The sequence below is a fragment of the Sinocyclocheilus rhinocerous genome, unplaced genomic scaffold (assembly GCF_001515625.1).
Source record: "Sinocyclocheilus rhinocerous isolate Xijiao unplaced genomic scaffold, SAMN03320098_v1.1 scaffold9, whole genome shotgun sequence".
NCBI classification, from domain to species: Eukaryota; Metazoa; Chordata; class Actinopteri; order Cypriniformes; family Cyprinidae; genus Sinocyclocheilus; species Sinocyclocheilus rhinocerous.
In genome coordinates, this window is record NW_015666550.1 from 285,544 (window position 1) to 303,756 (window position 18,213).

The following is an 18,213-nucleotide window of genomic DNA, read 5'->3' on the forward strand; positions in this document are numbered from 1 at the left end:
TGTTTTTTTTGCGTCGTGAGAATATTGAGTAAAATAGCTCACTTGTCATGGTGTTATTTAACTATATCATGTTATGAATAAACTAAACATTTTGAATTTTTACCTCAGTGTGTTTCTTTCTCAGTAAGTTAATGAGTGCTGTCACGCTCATTTGTTCTGAAGTCTCGAGACAAACAGAGTGAGCTTCAGCGCGACCTTGTATTCTGTATTCTGCTAACTTACTGCAATTCTCTCTGATGACGCAGTAACTTACCGCGGGGAAGAAAAAATCTTCGGTCTGTCTAATGATTGTAAACAGTCATTAGATCCGTCATACTGAAGATATTTTAGCGGTAATGTGACCAAAAATAATTAAGACCCATCGAATCCGAATTTAAGACATTTTAAGGCCTTATTTTACAAAAACGTTATTTAAGACATTTTAAGACTTTTTAAGGACCCGCGGACACCCTGTAAAGAAATAAAAGTCACTATGTCTTGGAATGCCTGAGAGTGAGTAATTTGCATCAAATTTTCATTTTTCATTGAACTATCCCTTTAAAAATAAACGGCATTTTTCATCGTCCTTGCATGCAGAAAGACAAGTTTCAGCACTTACTCGTGGTGGTAGATATAACTGACTATGACTGACAGCAGGCAGAGCACCAGGATGATGGCGGTGGCGTAGATAACAGGGTGAAGAGGTTCGAAGCTGTATGTGTCGTTCCCGGTCCTGTTCAGATCCTGTTAGACAAGTGTATATCAGCAGATTATATTTGCAAATGCATTTCAACAACCAATAATTCCGATTTTTCTGCTTGTTCTAGAAAGGCGGGTGTTGAGGATGTGTGAAAAGATCTAATTACAAACAGGTCTAAAGTCAAAGGCTCACGGTACACGTCAACCATGAAGGAAAATCTGAAGAAAATTGCACAGCAGATCAATCCAGCACTAAAAAAACCCTTGAAATAACAGGTAATTACATGACAAGAGGATGATGGGAACATTGGAATCCATTACCAATCCTGCACATCACTTCTGGACGGTATTAGAGTCCCACATCACAAACAGTATTCCACACATGGACTCTATCATGTAATGCATTTATATTAGGGCTGTGCGATATTGAAGAAAAATGCGATATGCGATAACTCATTAAATAATGCGATATTCGATATACCTAATTTATATATACAGTAAATACTGGTCAGCAGTGTTATTTTAGTATTACTTATACTATTATAGTATTTATTCATATTTTGAATTCAGGGCTCCAGACTGCAACCATTTTTTTGACAAAATTGTTGTTGCCCATCTCATAAGCGCTGCCATTTCTGTTGCATATGAGAGACATCAAACAGCAAACGAAACAAAAGCGTAATGAAAACGTACTACTCGTTTGAGCTGCGCAGCCCGGACTGTTTATCAGCTCGGACCAATGATTGAACACAGTGCGAGCTAGCAAACTGGTCCGAGCTCAGAACAGGTTTACTCAGGAACCAGTGTTGATCTCGCGACACTGTTACAGAACAACGCTGCGAGATCCAGAGAGAAGCATTTGAATTCGCCGCAAAATGAATAAGGTCGCTGCGAGATCTAGAGAATTCTCTGTTATAAACTGATCAAACAGCGCTGACATAGAAAACCAGAAGTAGTAACGCTAACTGTAACCATGGTTTTGTGAAAGAAAGAGTTGAATGTCATTACATTATTCATTTCAGGGTTTGTATAACCTTTTGAAAGAGAAATTCAAGCAGGCTTTCAAGTAGGGATGCACCAATACCACCTTTTCCAGTACTCGCACAATACCGATACTTTTATTTTTGGTACTTGCCGATACCGAGTGCCAATACTGATATTTTTATTGCATTTGTAAATTTTTTAAATATTGGGTACAGGACAAAATTGTTGTTGCCCATCTCATAAGCGCTGCCATTTCTGTTGCATATGAGAGACATCAAACAGCAAACGAAACAAAAGCGTAATGAAAACGTACTACTCGTTTGAGCTGCGCAGCCCGGACTGTTTATCAGCTCGGACCAATGATTGAACACAGTGCGAGCTAGCAAACTGGTCCGAGCTCAGAACAGGTTTACTCAGGAACCAGTGTTGATCTCGCGACACTGTTTCTGCACAGCGCTGCGAGATCCAGTGAGAAGCATTTGAATTCCGCACAGAATTCTCTGTTATAAACAGATCAAACAGCGCTGACGTATGTCAGAAAACCAGAAATAGTAAAGTTAACTACGGTGTTGTGGCAGAAGGAGTCGAATGTTTTTACATTATTGATTTCAGGGTTTGTACAACCTTTTGAGAGAGAAATTCAAGCACTTTTCAGTGAATTTCAAGTATTTCACACAAATATTTACAGCATTTTAAAGCTCTAAAAATTATCCAATTTAAATATTATTTTTTAACGGGATGATCAAAATATACTTTGTGGTAAACAAACACTTATGTAAAAAAAAAAAAAAAAGACATCAAATTACCACTATACCACTATAACCAGTTGATGGCAGCAGAGGAGCACTTATTGGCTTACAAGTCATTCATTTCCACTTTTTGCTTTATATTTTGAAATTATAAAATAACTATTATAAAATATATAACACTATAGAATAGGGGTGTAACAGTACACGTATTCGTACCGAACCGTTTCGGTACATATTCTGTTACACCAAATACACAAAATAATGATCTTTAAAAAAGCATCATATGACCCCTTTAACACTGATGGTTCCTCGAAGAACCTTTAACATCCATGGAACCTTAGAGGTTCTTTCTAGTGGAAAAGTTTTCTTAGATTATTAATATGTTCTTCAAACTAAGAAAAAATGGCTCTTTTAAGAACTGTTCACTGAAAGGTTCTTTGGGGAGCCAGAAATGGTTCTTCTGTGGCAACACTGCGAAAAACCCCTTTTCAAACCATTGCTTTTAAGTAGGGCTGCATGATAAATCGCTTGCGATATTTAACGTGCATCTAGTCAGAAAGCCGGTTCTGTAATCAGCGGTAAATCTCCATCACGTGCGTGCTTTCACATTGAGCAGCATTAACTACACAGAGCCGTTGTTCACTGACGAGCTGCGCAAAACCACGTTCATATTCGCGCGATTTTTTGCGCAGCTCATCAGTGAACAACGGCTCTGTGTAGTTAATGCTGCTCAATGTGAAAGCCCGCAGGTGATGGAGATTTACCGCTGATTACAGAACCGGCTTTACTGATAAGACGCGCGTTAAATATTGCATGCATTTTATCGTGCAGCCCTACTTTTAAGAGTTCATCGCTGATTAGAAGTCAACTAAACGTTCAGTTAGGATGTACACACATTAAATCCATGTGCATCACTTGTATTGAGAGACAATATACATTGTGCCAATAGTTCGGTGGCAGATCCTGGACAGTTGGTCTACTTTCACATCAGATTGTCCTTCTCTCTGCAGCTTTTTCATGGGATTGTAATTGTTTTGTGCTCTGCTTAGCCCTCTCGTTGAAATCAATCAGTTATAGCGGGGAAGTTTTTCCTAGGAGCTCCCTGTGCTGTATTTTGCCGCCCCCTCACACTTCAGCTGCTCTCTAGCAGCATTATTGCTCTGTTTATGACACGATGCCTCTGTACCTGCTTGAAGCCAAAATGGGGGTGGGATGGATTATAATAGTGCTGCTGTACAGTGAAGATCAAATCACAAAAAAAAAACAAAATACATTTTCAAAGTTGTAAAAAAACAAAACAAAGATTACTGGAGTATGTTTACCAGAAAATACCATTTCAACTCTTTCTACTTGAAAATGTCACGTTTAATTCAATGTGTTACTTGTCATTTCTTTGTAATTATTTATGAAATTTACTAGCAATTTCCGAGTATAAAAAAAAGTATATACAACTTTTTTTTTTTTATGCAATTTTAACCCGGTGCGACTTATGTTTTCTGGAAAATACAGTATTTGCGGTAGCACTTTTTTGTTTTATTTGAAAACTTAAAAGGCAGAATTAAACTTTTATCACCCATGGTAACAGTTATACCTCTGTTATACAGAGGTAACAGTTATACTACACTAATGTAGTTTTTTTTTTATATTTTGAATTAGAATTTACTAAATTTTCAGTCTTCAGTTTTAGTTAAAGTTTATATATATATATATATATATATATATTGGTCTATATATTTTTTATGGTAACGCTTTACAATAAGGTCCATTAGCTAACATTAATTAATGCATTAATTAACATTAACAATAAGCAATGCATTTGTTACGGTATTTATTAATTTTTTTATTTCAAATAGTTAATAGTGAGAATTGGTCCCTAAACTAATGTGTTGCCATTTTTTTATTATTATTATTTCATTCTTTTATTTGCCTTGTTAACTAGCTGATATAAAACCATTTTCATTTTGATTGTTTATTTTATTTTAAGCAGTCGTAGTTTTAGTTAACTATAATAACCCTGCTCTGTACAACCAAGCCATGTGGCATAAGCATAACAGTAAGTATAACTGAAGTGCATGATATGTCTGTATCTTTGACTATTGTATTTTATTTTGCTTTCTATCCAGGTAGAAATATTGCATAACAGCAGCAATGAAGAGAGGGTTGTGTGGGTTGGAGTGCATGTCTGATCAGCAGTGTGTGTGTTCTCACCGATCTTTGTGAGGATCACAGGTGTGACCACACTCTTCCTCTTACTGCCGTCGCTCAGGAGGGTGGAGTTGCCCGTCGGAGGAAAGAGTTTGCCGTTGCGGAAGGCCAGCAGGTGTAGCTTATAGACGGCTTCTTCGGCCTGACCTGAGCTTCCCAGAGACGAGAAGAGCGACGGGGGAAGCTGTAGAGACGCCTCCACTACAGTGTTCTGCAGACATGGAGATGCAATAACGTTAGTGTCAGAACATGATGGATACAGTCCTGCTTCCACAGCTTTATTGGAGTTCTCGCTTTGAGGAAGCACTGGCCTTATAAGTTATGGCAAAACAACTGTATACGTGCAGGAAGTACCTGAGACGAAATGCTTACTTTGAGAGCCAGTGCAGACAGGTTGCTGGTCACGTTGCATTTGAAGCTGAGCTGGCGCTCCGGGTTGATGTCGGGGTCTCTGGGAGAAAAATGGGCCACGGGTGTGCGCTCCGGTGAGAGCTTCTGGAACAGAGTGCAGGTCATTCCATTGAAGCTGCTGGCCTTGATGGCATGAGCCTCCAGAGCAATGTTATGAGAGTTCTGGTGAAACAGATGAGAATAAAGAAGAATGGTTACCATCCCATACACACACTACTAAAGCACTGTGAACACAAGGTCACATTCAAACTACTCTATACAACCTACACCTTTTTTTGTTACTTTTATTCAGTGAGGACACATTAAATTGGTCAAAAGTGACAGTAAAGTAAAAAGTAAGTATCAAAGCATTCTGGAGGGTTTAGAAACAAAAGTGTCTAGCTTGTTTTAATTAAAATATTATTACATTTTTATTCAATTATTATTTTTGAAAAATGTTTCTATTTAAAGGAATTCATTGAAGATTTAAAAAAAAAAAAAACTTCTGGAATTCTGAGAATTCTGCCTGAAACTATATATATATATATAGTTTTTTGTTAATAGAAATAAAGCAGAAATGAAACAAAATATAAGTATTAGATAAAAAAATACATTTTGAAATGTTGCATTGCAATTAACTGAAATAAGCTTGTTTAAACTAAAACATAAAACAAAAACTGAAATACAATAAATTTAAACCATTTAGAAATATCGCTAAAACTAATAAAACTATTTAGAAATATTGAAAAAAATAATAATAAAAATGACCGAATCATATAAAATTAAACTTAAAGCTGAAAACTTAGGTAACACTTTATTTGAAGGTGTCCTTGTTACACATGTTACATGTACTTACTATTATAATAACAATTAATTATGCATAATCACATGCAAGTAACCCTAAGCCAGACCCTAATCCTAACCCTAACCATATAGTAAGTACATGTAGTTAATTAATACTACTCATTACTTAAATGTATAATTACACTGTAACAAGGACACCTTAAAATAAAGTATAACCAAAACTTTAAAATAAAAGCTATGAAAAAATTTTAATAAAATATAAATATTACTAAAATATCACTGAAAACATGAACAGACAATTTAAAACAGAGTAGTGTCAAAATGCACAAATGAACTGATTTTCTCGCAGTACTCACAGTAGAATAGGCCAGAGCCCCATTACTGATTCGGAGAACGGCAATTCTCTGCAGGCACTCGACGATACGTGAGCAAGCTCGCGCCTCCCTCTGAGCCATCCATAACACTCGCTCATCAGCCAGCATCAGATTACTGGAGATATCCACCATCACATCTCCCAGCTGAGAGAGGAAATGCAGTTAGAGACGATGCAACACATGCACACCCACCCCACAACACTGATGATCCCTCCAGGCCCACATTATACCCACAAACACACTGCATACTCATTCAGTGCAGTTACAAAACTGCATTCCTGAAATCAACTAAACCTGACATCGCACTCAGAAAAATGCTAATGAGCTAATGTTTTCAGACGATGCATGCACACCCACCCGCCCCACAACACCCAAGATCCCTCCAGGCCCACATTATACCCACAAACACACTGCATACTGATTCAGTGCACTCAAACCTCTGACTTTCTCACAACTGCATTCCTGAAATCAACAAAACCTGACATCACACTCAGAAAAATGTTAATGAGTTACTGCTTTTAGGAAGAACCGGGGATTCGTCCGGCATTCCCACACTAGAGTAACTGCAAATGATATCAGAGATCAATGCTGAAAACGCCCTTGTGAAAACGTGCCCTTGCAATATGTGAGATGTTGAATGATGGTACAGATCTCTGCGCAGGTGTTACATGATAACATTTCCCTTCAACACTGAGCGAAGTGCAACCCGATCCTGAAGAATAGGCTCTACGTTCCTCTGTGGCCCAGTGTCCAAATCCCTCCATTCTGATCCTATCTGCTCCTCTCATTACTGATGCAACTGTAAAAGCCTGTTTTGTTCTCCAGAGATGAGAAGAGTCACAAACCGAGGTGGCGAACAGTAACGTCGCTTTAAATGGGCAGTTCTCAACCTTTCTGACTCCAAGACGCTCCACTGTAACATTCAAAGGTCCTGTGATTAAGGTTTATAAAAGTTTATATTTAACTCAAGGTCCTTGAGCTAAAATAAATATTAGGCATTTTAAGTTAAGTTTAACATAACAGATTTTAGTATTCAACAGTGTTATTGTTAACTTAAACTAACACTATTTAAAATCATTTTCAGTAACTGAAATAAAGCTGAAATAAAACTATTATTAGAAGAAAAAAAAAAAGCATTTAATTCAATTAGATGCCAAGGCAACATTTCGTTTTTTTTTTAGTTTGTTGAAGTACTAAAAATAAAACCAAAACAGAATTAAATTAGCAACAAAAAAATATTATAAAATAATTATTAATATTTTAATATTAAATATTAAATAAATATTAGGCATTAAGGTTTTAATTTGAATTATTTTTCAAATCTAGAAATCACACTTTTAAAATTCTGAGAATTCTAAGACAATTAAAAAATTAACTGAAATAAAATAAAATATGATAATTTGATGAAAAACTTGATGAAATTTGATGAAAAACCATTTGAAATGAAAAATTCAAAATGCTGCATTGGTAATTAACTGAAATAAGTTTAAGCTAAAATTAAACTAAAACAACATTACTACATTTACAATCACTAAATTACTAAAATAAATTTCAATTAATAAAATTACACTATATTATATACTGTATCTATCTATATATATATATATATATATACAGTGGTCAATATGGGGTGCTGTGTGTACATTAATGAGGAAAAAAAATTAACTTAAATGATTTTAGCAAATGGCTGCAATATAACAAAGAGTGAAAAATTTAAGGGGGTCTGAATACTTTCCGTACCCACTGTATATATATGCTAATAAAAACTACAGTATTATATAATTATGACCAACTATATTCTCTTTTTTAAATTCTCAAAATTTTTAAATTCTCCTAAATATCCAGGTTTTCCAAGGAGGTCAATAAAATAACCTTGATTCTCTTGATTTTTGGCTTATTTTAATGGATGTTTTGTCATCTTGAGGCCCCCGCTGCTTTAAATGGCCTGGATCTGAGGCCTTCTGTGATTGGTCTCAGAATGATTTAAGTGTTTATGTAAGAGAAGCTGATCACAGATCAGTTAAAATGTTAGACTTTTGCGTTGCACAGAGAAAAAAAAACATTATTCAGAACAGACCCCATTATGACTCGACTTGATTTGACTCACCTCTTTATACTTCTCTGCAAACTTGCTGATTTTTTCAATCATCTCCGCCACAAATATCACATCCACCTTGTCAGAGAAGTTGGGCGCCTCTGCGGTGTAAGCCAACAGCTGCTGCGCCGTCTGAACCGCATTGGTCAGATTCAGAGGCATCTGACATACGAGGAAATAAATCAAAGTTAAGCAACAAATGAGAACAGACAGAGAAGAATCAAACACGTCTGACATAAACCACTAAAAAACTGCATGATAAGAATTACAAATATACAAAGTTACAGTTATCTACCTGATTGATGATATAAAGCACACGCGTGACGTCTTTCATATATTCACAGCGTGAGTAGTCGTCCTCTGCCCACTGTCCACTGCGGCCACATCGCCTCCACGCACGCAGCTCTTCCGCCGAACTGCCCGAGTAAATGCCAGCTCCGCTCACCTGCCGTTTACAGGGCAAGTATGCTGTAATCCCAGCCAGTGTCCGAGGCCATCTGCATACAGACACGTCAAACACGTTAATGCACAACAAAGGAGAACCAATTTGTCTGTGATGTTGCATGATAATAAATAGCCTTAAATGGGAATATACTTGCCTTAATTCAATCAAATTTGCAATAGGTTTTGAAAAAATAAGTCTAAAACTAAATGAAAGCTTGTGCCATAATACTTATCACTTAGATCTGTTACCACTAGAGCGCAGCGAAGAGCTAAAAAATAAGGGATGCTGAACATTTATGTATACACAAATGATTCAATGATCTTCAAATCTATGCTAATCATTTGTATACTGCTTTGAATATAGCCAAGGTACATGGTGAGCAATCATGGTTACTTTCAACAACTTTCCTCATGCAAAACTTGGGGTCAGGAAGATTTTTTATTTTGAAAGAAATTCATACTTTTTTCAGCAAGGATGCATTAAATCGATCAAAAGTGACAGTAAAGACATTTACAATGCTACAAAAGATTTCTGTTTCAAACAAATGCATTTCGTTTCAACTTTCTATCCATCAAAGATTTGATTTAATCAGAGACATTAAGCAGCACAACTGTGTTCAACATTGATAATAATCAGAAATGTTTCTTGAGCAGCAAATCAGCATATTAGAATGATTTCTGAAGGATCATGTGACACTGAAGACTGGAGTATTGATGCTGAAAATTCAGCTTTGATCACAGGAATAAATTACATGTTAAAATGTCTTACAATAGAAAAAAGTGAGCATGAGAGACTTTCAGAAACACTAAAGTCTTAGCGACTCCAAACTTTGAACACTAGTCATCAGATGTGCACTGGACTCACCTGTAGTCCCCCTTGTTGTTTGACACCCGATCTGGTAAGCAGTATTTGGCAGAGCTCTCCAGAACCACGATGTGGACCGTCCTGGTGTTGTTGCCTCGACTGGTGCGCACACGACACTCCCAGTTCCCGGTGAATCCCGGCTGGATGTTGGAAATGGTCAAGGCGCTGTGAGAGGACAAATCAAATGAGAAAAAAAACTGTTGCTCTGGGAGAAAAGTCAAGATTATGAATTTAGTATGCAGATTTAATATTCATCAGTGTTGTTGTTAATTAAAACCAAAAGTAACAGCAAAAAGCTGGTGACATTTATATATATATATATATATATTAGTGCTGTTTAACGATTAATCGCATGCACAACCTACATTTTTCTTTCCTTTTAGAACAATACATGGCTTTTTTTTTTAAGTTCTGGCATTTTCCAGCACAATGTTGGTAGATCAAGTGTGAGTTTATATTTCATCGGTATTTGTATCGTCACGCTCCAAGGCAAACACTGCTCATAGTGTGATTCATGTATATCTAGTGTGCAGAAAAGCCATTCTGCAGTCAGTATTGGGTTTGGTATCTCCTTCACAGCTGGCTTCTATTACCTGGCTATTAAAGAGCAATTCTGCACCATGCTTTTCTCTATGTAGATGCCCTGAGTGGCATCAGGTTCCACCATCTTCCCGTCCTGATACCACAGAACCTGCATGTCCTCGTCCACGAAAGAGGCCATGCACTGAAACGGCAGGCTGTCTCCCTGGAAGACGATCTGATGCTGGGACGGAGTCATCTGGAAGGAGGGAAGCTCTAGAGGAGCGTCTAAAATAGAGAAGGGAGAAAATCAAAAGAGAGAGGAAGAAAAACACTGTGGTGAGCCACAGATGACTGCTATGTGCAAAAGCTGACATTAACGAGTGATCCGAGAGCAGTTTCATTGTAGTTCTTGCACAAGCTATGGTTACAAAAGTCCAAAATCAACATAAACGGGAGGCCTGAACTCAGGCTGAAGGTCTTTTATAGCAGGATTACTTTGGTTTTGGTGTTAACAACCTACCTAACCTTTGGTAGCTAACAACAACCAGGAAATCAATGGTTTTGAGCTTTTTTAACAACTAAACATGCATTTCTTTTCCACTATTAGCAACAGTGTAATTTTACTATAAAGGTTTAGAGATTTAACGTGCAATATGTCACAGGTCATGGAAAGCTATGGTCTGGTTACTCTTATCAGACTTCATGTTGCACAATGTCATTAAAATATAACAAAATATGGCACTTACACATTTAATCTAGTTTCTGTTTGCTAACAACACAGGCAAAACCTAACCTGTTTGCTCCTGTATGCAGTGTTGTTATTGTAAACCAAAAATAAAACTATTAAAAACTGAGTTCATGATTTGAAATAAAGTTGAAATAAAAGTTAGATGAAAAACCAAAATGAAATAGAAATGTTACCTTAGCAACTAAATGAAATAAAAAGAAAAGAAAAAACAAAACAAAAAAAAGCAAATTTTAGAAAAGAAAAATGTAATAAAGCTGAATAGATTAATAAAAATGACAAAAGCACACCACAAAATTACTAAAACCTAAATTAAGATTAAAAGGAAAACATATATCAGTAAATAGAAATACTATAATAGTGTGTAAATACAGTAATACTAAAATAACACTTATTGTCAGAACCTAATAAATGCGTTTAATAATTATGATGAGAACTATAATATATACACACACAACAAAATTACTAATATTAAAATTCAAAAATATATATAAAACAAAATTATAACACAACTAATCCTAAAATAATACTTTAAAATAAGCCTAAAAACTAATACAATACAAACAGCTAATTCAAAATATTCAAAATAAATACTATAAAAAACAAAAATAAAATAACAGATTATCTGAACCAAATCTTACGTATATTTAGTGATTATAATGAGAAATATATTTTATATATTTAAATAAATTTAAACAAATGATTTGTTATTAATCAACTTACATTTAAACATTTTACAAGAAAACAAAATGTAAAACAAAATATAAAGATATATTAAGAAAAATAAGAAAAGTAGATAAATAAAAGAAAGTGAGGTTTAGAAAATATCATTAGTTTAGTATAAAAACAACAGAAGTTAGTGGAAAATCTGCACTATGATAGTGAGTGTGTATTCTTACCACAGGTGAGTGTTTCGGGCCTGAGCGAGGTTATCAGCTGACCCTGTAGGGAGCGAGGGAACGAGCAGTGAGTCTCCTTCACCCCGATCACCTTCTCTTTGATCCAGACCACCAGCCATCGCAGGTTACAGTCGCACAGAAGATAAGGGCTATCAAACTCCCTAAAAATATATACAGCATGTTCAAAAATCATAAAAACTACAACAGAGTGTGGGTCAACGGATGCATTAAAGCTAGGTCTGAGGGTAAACTCTGGATGTCTCCTATCCAAGCTTAAACATGTTTGAAGACATGCCAAGTGTGATGAAACCTTATCTCAAGTGTTTAAGTAAACGAATATGAAGCTTGTGAACAACACAAGCACTAATCAGTTTTAATAAACAGCAGTCTGCTTTTTATTTTAGGTGTTGCACATGGCCATTTGTGCTTCCTTTGCAATTTTATGTGCAAATGATGCAAAGCAAAACAAAACACTTACAGTATTTTCAGAGAGCCGAGGCTGTCGAAAATCCCTTGAGACAGTGAAGAAAACTTGTTCTCCGAAAGGTTACTACAAATAAAAAGGGGGAATTAATGAGCAAAATGTACTATGCTAAATGGAAACCATAAAACATGTTACTTGAAATAAAATAAAATATCACTGAAATAAGACAAAATTATATATAAAATGTATATTGTATTTTATTATTTACATTAAAATATATATATATATATTGTATTTTTAAAATTTTATATTGCATTTTATTTCAGCTAGTTGCAACATTTCTCATTTTCATTTAGTTTATTTTGATTTACTAAAATAATAAAAATACTAACTATAATAAATATTAATGAAAACTATACAGAAATATAAAAAACAACAACTAAATTACTAAAACTTTAAAATTTAAATGAAAAAACTAATTCAAAATATGAATACAAAACTATAACATTATTACAAAGATACTAAAATAACCCTGCTTTGTTTTATTTACAACTTCAAAGAAAAAATAATAATTTTTACAGTGTAGTTTTATATTGTTTGAGTGTCTTGAAAGGTGCTGATAAATTAAATGGATTATTATTAATACTATTATGAAATATCTCACATTGCTCTGGACATCTGTGAAAACTGTGTTAAATTATTTTAATATTCCGTGGACAACTTTCTTTACCACTAGGGCAAAAGTGCCATATCTGTTGTCTAAAATGTCAAAAAAAAAAAAAAACGGGACTGTAATTCTGGTTAGGGTTGTGACGGTGAGGACATTTTCCCACCAGTTAATCGACGCGTGACAACACCGGTAATACCGGTATCACCGTGGGGGCGTTCCCTCTTTTCCTCGCTTTCCTTCGCTTTTAAATAGCTTGTAAAAGCGGCGTGCGCATTTTACTTTCACTTTCAAATAGCGGCAATTCGGAGTAAAGCAATTGTTCGTTTTTAGTTCGTTTGAATTTTCCCTCTTTTCATCGCTTTTAAATAGCTTAAAAGCGCCGTGCGCAATTTACTTTCACTTTCGAATTAGCAGCAGGTCAATTGCTTGAATGCAACAACAAAATACAATGTCAAACTCACTTTAGCCTATATATAAAACATAGAACTTTTATTAACAAAACAAATAAAAATACACCATGCTATAGGGCAGGCTATGCCTAATATAAAATAAATTGCGGCTTAATACCGGTAACACCGTCAGCACCGTCTATCGCGGCAAGCCTAATTCTGGTCCCATTTATTCAAGTGGGATCCATTAACATATTAAACTAAAAAGTCTCATTACAAACAGTTTATGTTTTCAATTTGTCCTGCACACCCTTGCCATCACATCTGTTGATCTGGTGAAATATGTTGAGTTTCAGCTGCTATCTTAATTGAAATGACTGGATCAGTTCTAATCTTCACCTTCAGCAGGTGAAGACGACGCTCACTGTTACTCTAGCAGCTGTCGCTGCGCTCGTGGGACGACATTGTTAACATACTCATCATCTAACAACACCTGTTACGAGCTTTAGCATTCTGTGAAGGGTAATCAGGCTAATGAGTCTCAGCCAAACACCACCAATGACATTTGTGTTCTCATCATCGCAATCTAATATGAATATCAGCTGATAAACAGACAGACAGATGGATGGACTGATAAGTGGATAGATTAGTATAAAGTGTGTGAAATGTGTATTGTTGGATTCATTTTACACTAAAATAATGTGAATTTGTGTTGTTATGAATGTGCCTTACAATACTTATAAACAGTGTTGGGCGCAACACATTACAAGTAACGGGAGTTACGTAATCAGATTACTTTTTTTTTCAAGTAACTAGTACAGTAACAAATTACTTTAAATAAGTAAAACCAGTTACTTTGTTTTCCCATTTACTGACTGACAGCTCTTCTGTTCTTCTTAGATTACTCTAGATTAAATGTGAACATGCATTTACTCAAATGCAAACTCAGAATATGACGCAAACCAGCAATTAAATGTTAAATAGCACAAATATCCTTCATGTATTTAATCCCATTTCTGTCTTTGCTGCTGACCTCCGATGATCCAATTCGACCATACTAATAAGTAAAACTTGTGAAAGGGCTTTTACATTTGACAAAAATATATTTTTTTAATATTAAAAACTAGAGGTCGACCGATAGTGGATTTTGCCGATACCGATAGCTAGGTTGGACCACACTGGCCGATACGTCAACTATCGGTGCCGATTAATCTGCAAAACCGATACATCAGTCGACCTCTATTAAAAACAAACAAGCAAGCCCAGCCCAGCCCAGATAAGAAAAAGTAACACAAAAGTAATGTGATGCATTACTTTCCATAAAAAGTAACTAAGTAACGCAATTAGTTACTTTTTTAGGGAGTAACGCAATATTGCAATGTATTACTTTCAAAAGTAACTTTCCCCAACACTTGCTTGAAAATAACCTACATTAACGGTATTTTAAAGAATTCTCCATTTCAAGTTCATATAGTAGAAAAAAAAAAAACATGACTTACAGTTTAACAAGGTTTGTGAGGCCTTTGAAGACGTCCACATGGAGGCAGCCGATCAGGTTTTTGGACAAGTCTCTGCAAGATAAAAAAAAAAAAGATAAGAGAAAGTGTTGTGTAAACTCATACAGGCACTGTTATTTAATATTTAAGGGTTCGAGTTTGCCGGAAAAGGGTACAATTCGCTTCTGATGTGAACGCAAAGGTACTAAATCACGGAAGTGAACCACTATTAATGACGTATGAATTGGTCAAACTGTGTATTTATGCGTTTACTCACTCGCTTTCTAACTAACTAAAACCGCTAATACACACAAACTACATACAATTTGCAACATATTTAGTCTAAATATAGCCTTCACACCTCAGGAGGAAACTGACAACAGATCTATCAAATTTATTATAATAATCTAACAATATTATTATTACTATAATTGATTTGTTTTTTTGGCCGTTGAGCTGTAAATGACACCATAACTGATTCCACTCTGGTCTTGAATGGTGTTATTTTCGTATTATTTATGTACAGTATTTATAGATATTTTGAATTAGCTGTTATTTTTTATTTTCCGAAATAATTTTTTAGTTCAAAATTGAAATTTTAGTAACTTTGTTATATGCACTTGCCATTTTCCTTAGCGGATTTTAATATTTCTCATTAGCTTTAATTTACGTTTATTTCAGTTTTATTTATTTAGTAAAAAGTTTAGTCATTTTAGTACTTCAAACTTATTTTATTTCAATTAGTTGCCAAGGCAACATTTCTCAAATTTTTAATTGAGGTTTTTTAAGCTTAAGATTTTCATCTATTAGTTATATTTTATTTCAGATTTATTTTGAATTAATTACACCAATAAACAATACATTTATACTAGGTTTGGTTTAAAACAACACGTGTCTTGACAGAGTAAAACCGCATCCATACAGCCATGTATAACTGCCTTTATTAAGCAAAACATCCCTTATAAAAACAGGAGGCACACTTCACCAAACACCAGTTAGGAAATGATCTCATCCTGCCTGTATTTTTTCAATACTGACAGCCAAACTACCATTGCATCCTAGACATAATTATTCCTGTCAATCTAGCAGTCGTTCCAGTCTTCTTCATACAGGACACAACATGTTTTTATGTCTCAACATGTCTCTAAACCCCATCTAATCACTCGCTTTCATGTCAAGCCACATGTTAAAAAAGACAGCACTATGATTTATAAAAAGCTTCATTCCAACATTCAAAAGCACATAAATGTGCTGTTGAGAAGTGCATGGGCATGAATATAGAATGACAATAAAAGAAGAAAAATAAGCATAAAAATGAAGCAAAAAGCATAAATGGTTTGAAATTTGAATGTAATGGCGAGTCCCATACTGTGGTTTTATCATTACCATAATACAAACCCTTTGTATGAACATGTATTTGACTCATGTGACTCACAATGGAAATGGAAGTGGCTATCATACCAGAGAGCTTAACAACAGCAGGAATGTGCGGCACGCGTTTTTGATAAAGCCCTTGCATGAATGGTTATTATTCATCGTCTAAATCATTATTTGTTGTGTAAAAGGTGAATGGTGGTCCTTTTCCCTTCTATTCCCTTATTGCTTACTTCTATCCCTTACTAATGGGCGACATGTTACATGATCCTTTAGAAATCATTCTGATTTGATGATTTGCTGCCAATTTATTATTGGGGTTCAGTTATTAATAATGGTTCTTATTATTATCAATCAGTTTTTGCTGCTTAATATTTTGTGTGTGTGTTGGGGGGGGGGGTTCACAGGATTCTTTGATGAACAGAAAGTTCAAAAGAACAGCATTTATTTGTAACATTAAAATTGTTTTTACTGTCACTTTTGATAAATTTAAAGCAAATTTGCTGAAAAAAAAAACACATTGATTTCTATTAAGAATAAACACACACACACCACAAACATTATGGTTTCTGCATAAACATTAAGTAGCACGATTGATTTCTGAAGGATCATGTGACACTGAAGACTGGAGTAATGATGCTGAACTCAGCTTTACAAAACAGGAATAAATTACATTTTTAAAATGTATTCAAATAAAAACAGTGTTTTACTGTATTTTTGGGCACATAAATGCAGCCTCTGTGAGCATAAGAGACTTCATTAAAAACGCTTAAAAAGCATAATGTTTTTAAACTTTTGAGAAGTACAGTATGATCAGGTAAAAAGTTGAAAAATTTGATACAACTATTGTTACATATTGGGATGTAACAACTAATCAATAAAACTGATCATTTATATTTAAAATAATAAAAAACTGAAGAAATTCACGAAGATATATATACAAATTTGATACTTAAACAGGAACAGACAGGTGAAGACTATTTTTTTTACAATTATGTTTTGTATGTAACCTCGTATAAAAATAATCTAAATAATATAATATTTATTGTTTAATATTTTAAATAATATAAATTATTTCTCCTTTTAAAGATTAAACCCTGACATTTAATTCTGTTGCAGTTATGAATATAATTATTTTAAAGTTGAATAAAGTATCAATAATGCTCAATCATGATCACATAAAACCGTCTTCTAGATAATACATTAAGATATTATCATCTCTCACACAATCATCTTCTCAAGCTAATAACTAATGAATGCATTTTGGTAATTAGCATCAGCAATTTCTTTTAAAGTTCAGGACACTTTGACATTTTCTCCTCTGGATTTGGCAAAGTAACTTGGGCTCTAAAACTGTGAAAATTCATCTTGTCTACTCTCTCTCAAAAGTTTGGACGACAGCGATTATTTTTCAGGGGAGCCGCATACTTCTCCATTTAGCCAGCCAAAGAGAAGTTTATATTGGCAAGGAGTGAGTCATATTACACGGCCGCGCCATACACGCGAACCCTCACAAGAGAACGTATATAATCGACCGCTCGCCATATATGCACTCCGCTTACTTCACTACACACAAAACACAGAACAAACTATCCTTTCTATCTCCAAGTCTCAACAGTTCTCTCTCTCTCACACACACACACACACACACACATACACAACTACTGGCATGTTAAAGTCGATAGCATCAGTCATGCTGTGCAGAGTGCTGTCTGGACAGCGTCCATCTGGAGTGAAGAACTGCAGAAAGATTAAGTCTTATTTCTGTGGCTGCACACACCCAACGGTGAAGCTGTTTTCACTGGAATCAGAGCATTTCCGCAACAGAGGTGTCAACCAGTGCTATTTCAGTACTACTTTTTATACTTTCATTGCAATTTTAGTTAAAATTTTAGTAACAGCAACAAAATGACCAATGTCAGGATTTCATCTTTAAAAATAATATCTATATCATTTATTCTAATAAAATAAATATTTATTATTTAATTACTTATATTTTTATATTATTTATAATGGAGAAAATGACGGGAAAAAAGAAATTAATGAAACAAATTAAGAAAACAAATAATTTTAACAAATATGTATTGTATGTAACCTGTTATTTAA

The 18,213-nt window shown here is 34.7% G+C and overlaps 1 protein-coding gene across 1 annotated transcript in view; it reads right to left on the reverse strand.

The window, feature by feature from the left end:
• Window positions 1–18,213, reverse strand: part of LOC107732691 (adhesion G protein-coupled receptor A3-like) — a 48,558-nt gene that overhangs the window by 5,924 nt on the left and 24,421 nt on the right. The window contains exons 4-16 of the mRNA XM_016544104.1: window positions 14,737–14,808; window positions 12,233–12,304; window positions 11,755–11,915; window positions 10,182–10,395; window positions 9,589–9,753; window positions 8,575–8,776; window positions 8,292–8,441; window positions 6,167–6,328; window positions 4,989–5,189; window positions 4,620–4,827; window positions 1,979–2,162; window positions 846–897; window positions 599–723 (exon numbers count right to left, since the gene is read on the reverse strand). Of these exons, the coding sequence (XP_016399590.1) occupies window positions 599–723; window positions 846–897; window positions 1,979–2,162; window positions 4,620–4,827; window positions 4,989–5,189; window positions 6,167–6,328; window positions 8,292–8,441; window positions 8,575–8,776; window positions 9,589–9,753; window positions 10,182–10,395; window positions 11,755–11,915; window positions 12,233–12,304; window positions 14,737–14,808 (1,968 nt within the window). The remainder of the gene's footprint in view (window positions 1–598; window positions 724–845; window positions 898–1,978; window positions 2,163–4,619; window positions 4,828–4,988; window positions 5,190–6,166; window positions 6,329–8,291; window positions 8,442–8,574; window positions 8,777–9,588; window positions 9,754–10,181; window positions 10,396–11,754; window positions 11,916–12,232; window positions 12,305–14,736; window positions 14,809–18,213) is intronic.